The 6,088-nt window shown below is 63.8% G+C and overlaps 1 protein-coding gene across 1 annotated transcript in view; it reads left to right on the plus strand.

The window, feature by feature from the left end:
* Positions 1-5,816, plus strand: part of ARL8B (ADP ribosylation factor like GTPase 8B) — a 29,041-nt gene extending 23,225 nt beyond the window's left edge. The window contains exons 6-7 of the mRNA XM_028518346.2: positions 63-133; positions 3,855-5,816. Of these exons, the coding sequence (XP_028374147.1) occupies positions 63-133; positions 3,855-3,904 (121 nt within the window). The 3' untranslated portion in view covers positions 3,905-5,816. The remainder of the gene's footprint in view (positions 1-62; positions 134-3,854) is intronic.
* Positions 5,817-6,088: the final 272 nt, after the last annotated feature.

Raw genomic sequence — 6,088 nt, forward strand, 5'->3', positions numbered from 1 at the left:
GGGGCACGGGGGACGATGGCTGTTCCCGGCACACACTCACCGCTCCCTCCTGCCTCCCGCAGGAACCTGTCTGCCATTCAGGACAGAGAGATCTGCTGCTACTCGATTTCGTGCAAAGAAAAGGATAATATAGGTAAGGAACGACGGGGGCGGGTGTTTGGAAGAAAGGGTTATCACTGGAAGGGGTGGCTGAAGACACTTCTGTTTAGTACCCCCACTCGTGTTTAAGTGACTTCCTCTGCACAGCACGGTTGCTTCCGCCGGAGGAACAGAGCAGGCGCTGCACCCTTCGACGGCCGGGGCGCGTCCCGGGTCTGGTCCGCGCTGGTTACAGGGGCCGGTGCAGCGGGGACACGTGGTGGAGCACGTGGGTTATCGATCCCTTGTGCTGATTTTCACGCAGCCAGCACCCGGCTGTGCCGTGTGACGGAGTGACGTTCTTGAATGAGACCGCACACAGATTGGCCCACAGACGCCGCGACCATTCCTAATTTATGGAACCGGTTTGTCACTAGACGTGCTCTCAGGCCATCGGAGATAGAAGGCCCAAAACACCCTTCGTCACTAGCCGTCCGAGCCGGTGTCCCGGGGTTGCCACAGACCGGGGGGCACAGAGCAGCCTCTCAAGGTCAGGAGCCCGGCATCCAACACGAGGGTGTGTCCCGGGCCTGCTCTCTGACCCCAGGGAGGGCCGCCCCTTCTCCAGCCGCGGCGGCTGCCGGCCGTCCCGGGGGCTGTCCGGCTTGCGGCTGCACCACGAGTTCCTGCCCCCGGCCCGCGCGGCCCCATCCTCTGGGCGTGCCTCTGTGCCCGCCCCCTCTCTCTCCCTGCAAGGACACGTCACAGCGGTGGGGCCCCGTGACCAGTGCGACCTCGGTTGGAACGGAGCACCTCTGCAGAGACCCTGCGTCCCAGTGAACCCTGGGGTTCCGGGCGGCTGTGAGGTTTCAGGGGACACTGCTCAGCCCAGAGCCCTTGGAGAAGCAGTGTGCACGGCTCGGCTCTCCTCTCTCAGCTGGAGTCGGGGGAGGGGTGTGTACTGAGCCGCAGCGCGGTGAAGCGAGTGCGGTGAGCAGTGCCCGAGTGGGGTGCCTCAGAGACGCTCGGGCCTGCCCCCTTCAGCCCTCCTCAGTGCTGGCTCTCGTCCTGCCTGCCTGCCTGCCTGCGTCCCCCGAGCCGGTTCCGGCCTGCGCCCCGGCTCCCTCTGCGGTCCCCCAGAGGCAGTTTTCCTGGCTGGTCCCGGGCTCCTTGAAGGGGCGCCCGGGGCTGCCTGAGCCCCGGGCCGTGCTGGGGGGGCACGCAGCTCCTCTGCGGGAGGAGGAGAGCGGGGGCTCGCCACACTCCGAGCAGACTGTTCGAGCATCTGAGGTGACTTGGAGTTTATTTTAATTCTGTCTGCCTACGCTGGGGGAAGCTCGTGTTCAGCTTCAAGTTGTGCCTCCGAGCGCGCGTGGACTCACACACGGGCAGGTCCCAGTGAGGGCGTCCCGCAGGAGAGCGCCGGCACAGTCTGGGGACAGGCGGGGCTGTCACAGCGTGGGGGGCCTGGCCCAGCCCAGCCCCCACTGTCTGCACGCTGCCCTTCCGTGAGTCCGGGGCCCCTGTGTTTACCAGCTCCTGGACTGGGGGGCGTTTCTGAGATGAGGAAAGAAACCTGTCTTCCCGACCGTGATAAACTCGCCGGGGGCTTCCCTGAAGAGAGTCTTTGGGCTCCTGTGTGCGGCCCGGGAGGGGAGAAACCCCCCCCCGCCCATGTGCCGTGCAGCCCCCGGCCAGCAGGACGTCCCCGGGCTCACGGGGGAGCGAGCCGCTGGCCGCCGGGTCCAGGTCCGGGTCCAGCACAGGGAGTTTGTAGAGCGGAATGCCTGCTTGTTCGAAGGGAGCTACAGCTGGCAGCCAAGTGGATTCGACCTCGGGAATTCCGGTCAGAGCATCCTCCTCCGTTTTCGCTTTCACAGCATGTTTCAGCTTCACGTGTGTCAGTTCACTGACTTGCTCCGGAAGGTGCACGTGCCCGTCTGGCACACCCCGCCCCCGAGGGCGGCACAGGAAGAGCTGTCGTCGGCGACGTGCCCCCCGACCCCACCCAGCACAGGTCGCTCCGGCAGGCCGGCCCCTGCAGGATGGCTCACAGCCGCGGCCCCTTTGTCACGAAGACGACGGTCTTACTTCCCGTCTGCTGTCTGTCTAGTCTCAGGGGTCCCTCTGTCCCGTGTCCACGAGTGTTTGTGTGTGGTTTTTTTTTTTTTAGTGGATTTCAGAAACACTTAACCCTGGTTGGTTCGCGTTCAGAGGCGCCTTCTCCCCACTCCGTGCACGTGAGTGTGGCTCTGCCCTCACTGCGGCTGCCCCCTCCTGGAGTGCAGGCCACCTGCCCAGCAGCCGGGCAGCTCGCTGTCCCCACGTTCGTGGGCAGTCGCGTGGGTCCCCTCTCGCCACCCGGCTGGGCTGTGTCGTGCGGCCCGGGGGCGGGGAACCGGGGGCGGGGCTCTGCGCCCCCCCTCAGGCTTGGGACGCAGCGCGAGGCGCTGCTTCTGCCGGAGGCCCGCACACGGGCTGCACAGGCCACGCAGCTCGTGCGCTGGAAAGCACGCGAGGGCGGGAACTCGGCATCCGGACTCGGCTGGCGTCCCCTCTCCGTCTGAGGGCTCTTCCTGGCCGGCCTCGGGCCGCCGGAGTGGCGGCGTCCTGCGGGTCTCCATCCCCTCCGCAGACCCGTGCGGCTGAGCCGCCTTCCGGAGCTGCACCTTCGCCACTGCACCCTCTGGAGCCCCTCCGGCTCCATGTGCCTGGGACGGAACCCTCCGTCTCTTCTGAAGGCTCCTCCCCCGTCACCCAGTCACTCGGCAGCTCTGACACACACTCATTCCGACCAGAAAGTCCTTGGCCACCCACTGCACGTACTGGGTCACCAGCGCCTGTCATCCAGCATCTCAATCACGCTGCTCATTACCCCTCCCCGCCCCCACAGCACGGGGCTGGCCTCGGGCCTCCCCCTGCTCCCGGCGATGGGCTCCAGACCGGCAGCCCTCCAAGCGGCGTCCCGCTGCCGCTGTCGGTCGCACCGAGTAAACCGATGCAATCTCCCCGCCCAGAGCTCTCCCGTGGCTTTGTGTCGGCCTGAGGGTGAAACCCAGGTTTCTCAACATCCTGCAGTGGCTCACGGGTCACCGGGCTCCCCTCAGCCCTCAGTCCTCACCGGGGGACCTGGGCGTCGTCCGGAGATGCGCCCACCCGAGGGAGGACGGGGGTGGTGGCACGCGGTGGGGAAGGCCGTGGGGGTGCAGGACACCCCGCTGCACACGGGGAGGGGCCGCCTCCTGCCCCGCAAAGAGCCACCCAGCCCCGACGGCCCAAGGGGCGGTAGGACCCCCTGCTGTGGCCGTGGCAGCGAGTGGCACCCGCCCCGCCCCACCCCGAGACTCCAGCCACATCAGGTCCCTGCCAGCCCCCCCAGAGCTCCACACGGTTCCTTCTGCCCGGTGCTCTGGGGGGCGGCCCCCAGCCCCACACGGATACTCGTGCGTGTCCCGACCCCGGCACTGGAAGCCCACCGAGGGCAGAGGGGGCGTCCCCGTGTCTGCGTCCCCAGACTTGGCATGCAGTGCCTGACTGCACGGGCAGTCCGAGGGTTCCCGAATGAGCTGAAGGTGGCGTGAGCGCCCCCACCCACCCAGGTTACACCGGACTGTCCGGTCGCCCTTCCTCGGCGGCCCCCTCAGGGCCCAGGCGCAGGGAGGCAGAACAGGGCGGGCCCATGTGCACCGGGAGTTACCTGCACTTCAAACACTCTCTCCGGTGCTCAGCTTCTTAACTTCGGTGTCTTAATGCCTTTTTTTTCCCTCCATCTTTAGATATCACACTTCAGTGGCTTATTCAACACTCAAAATCTAGAAGAAGCTGAAAAGCATCTCCTGAAGTCTTCCAGTCCTTCCTGGCTATAATCCTAGAATTATTGTCCGTTCCTCCGAAGTACTTCCCAGAACACGGTCCTTCCTAAACCCAGGAAATCGCCTTCCCCCGAGTTTGTTTCTCATGTGCACTGCTGAAGACGTGTGTCTCTAACCCTCCACACAGAACCCAGAGTCCGCCCGCGTCGTCATGGTCAAGCCCGCACACAGAGCTGCCCACACACGCTCGTCTCTCTCCGTGTGTGGAGCTTTTTAAAAACATACTTTTGACCATCTCAAATCAAGAAAATTGCATATTTCTGTTCTGGTCTTTCTGGGCCAGATTTTTATATTGGTTTTTGGTAAGCGTCTATCTACGATATTTCATTATAGAGTCTAGTAGCTTAACACTGGTCCCGACCTGATGCAGCATGGGGTTTCTAGCGCCACACGCGGCGTTTGGGAAGCCCGTGGCTGAGTCGCGGGGGGTATAGGTGCAGCGTTTGCATCGCCCACCGGTGCACGCGGGATGTCTGACCGGGCACCTTAGCAGCTTCAGAAACGGCCGCGCGGTGTGAGCGGGGGCACCAGGTCAGAGCTGCCGGCTCCTTGCGCGGGTGTGGTCCCACGTGGTGGGGTTTACAACGTTCTGCTTCCTGAGACTTCCAGCCCGCCCCCCGCCAGGGAGCAGCGGGGGCCTGAGGAAGGCATGCTGTTTATATCTGCCCAGATCGTCACTTCTCTATTTCTTCTTCTTTTTTTTTTTTTTGCTGGTTCAACACACTTTTTGAGGGTTTGGGAACGGAAGAGCCCCGCAGAAGCTTTATGAGTTGAGAGCGTTCCGGCCAATGCAATAAAGCGTGTTCAGAATGTCCGACTCGGCTCTTTCCGTCTCCACCGCTCGCCCGGCCTCCTGCGTCGGTCACGGGGCCGACTCACACTGCGCAGACACTCGTGCGCAGAAAGCCCGTTTCTGTCTCACTGGTGGCAAGTCCGGCGCCCTTGCGCTTGGTGCCGCTGGACACAGTGACCCTTGTGACACCTGGGGACCGGGCTGCTTTGTCCGACACGGCCAGCGGAGGGCCTGCCAGCTGTTCACTGCGCGAGACCAAGGGCCTGCGGCGGTTCACTGCGACCTCCGGGAGACGGGCACGGGCACGTCCCCGAGCCCGCTCCGGAGCTGAATGGTCTCCAGTCCCTGAAGGGGCGTGTTCCCGCTGGCACAGGTGTGCTGGGGGTTCACAAGGCCTCGGCAGTGGGCGTGAGTGGGGCTCGCCCACCTCTGGGCGGCCCTGCACGCCTGCAGCCTCGCCCCTTCAGTTCCGCCGGGCTCCTGCGGGCTGTGCTGCTTCACACAGGCGGCAAGCACTCGAGGTGCAGCCAGCGGCGAGTCCCCGCGGGCACCCGCTGCCCTTTGCAGTCTGCCACAGCCACAACGCTGGCATGCGTTGCACAGACACCGCTGGTTTTCCTCCGGCCCCCTTGTGATGAGTGTCTCGGCCCCCCCCATTGTGTCCCCCTTCTTTGAAGCACGTCACATGCTCCCCGAGAGGGCGGACGGCTCTGTGAGTCCAGGGACGAATAAGCTGGCTGCCGCGGCTCAGCCCCCGGAGCGGCGCCGAGCTGGTGCCTGAGAGGAGGAACCGGGACTGGACTGCGTGACTGCAGGGACCACAAGGGCCCACGACTCGACCTGTAGCCCAACCTCAACGCGCCCGTGTGTCCATCCATTGCCTGCAGCGCTGCGGGACGTCCAGATGCCGCCGTGGCCGCTTCCCTGCGCGCTAACCTCTGCATGTGAAAACCTCACCATGACCGAACTCTGTACATATGTGGATTTTTTTATTTAGGTGGATGCATTTCTGTCTGTTTACTGCTCTTCTCAGCTTTATTCAATAAACTTGCATTTTGAGGGTTGTATCGACAGTTTTAACCTGAAGCGTGCGTGTCGTGGTGGAGGGTGTGCTCTTGCCGGCAGGGCGGGGGCAGAGAAGGGAGTTCTCCAGAGCAGGGGCTGTGGGCCGTGGGCCGTGGGCCAGGAGAAGCCAGCTCAGCTCGAGAGGGATGGGGCCCCTGGGGGGCTAGTTCAAGAAGAAGTAAACTTTTAAAATATCCATGTGATTGAAACTTCCTTTTAAGGGTGGGCACCACAGGTGCTAGTAACTGAGAACCGTCACGATACACCAAATTTGGGGCCC

This window comes from Phyllostomus discolor, chromosome 7 (assembly GCF_004126475.2).
Source record: "Phyllostomus discolor isolate MPI-MPIP mPhyDis1 chromosome 7, mPhyDis1.pri.v3, whole genome shotgun sequence".
Classification (NCBI taxonomy): domain Eukaryota; kingdom Metazoa; phylum Chordata; class Mammalia; order Chiroptera; family Phyllostomidae; genus Phyllostomus; species Phyllostomus discolor.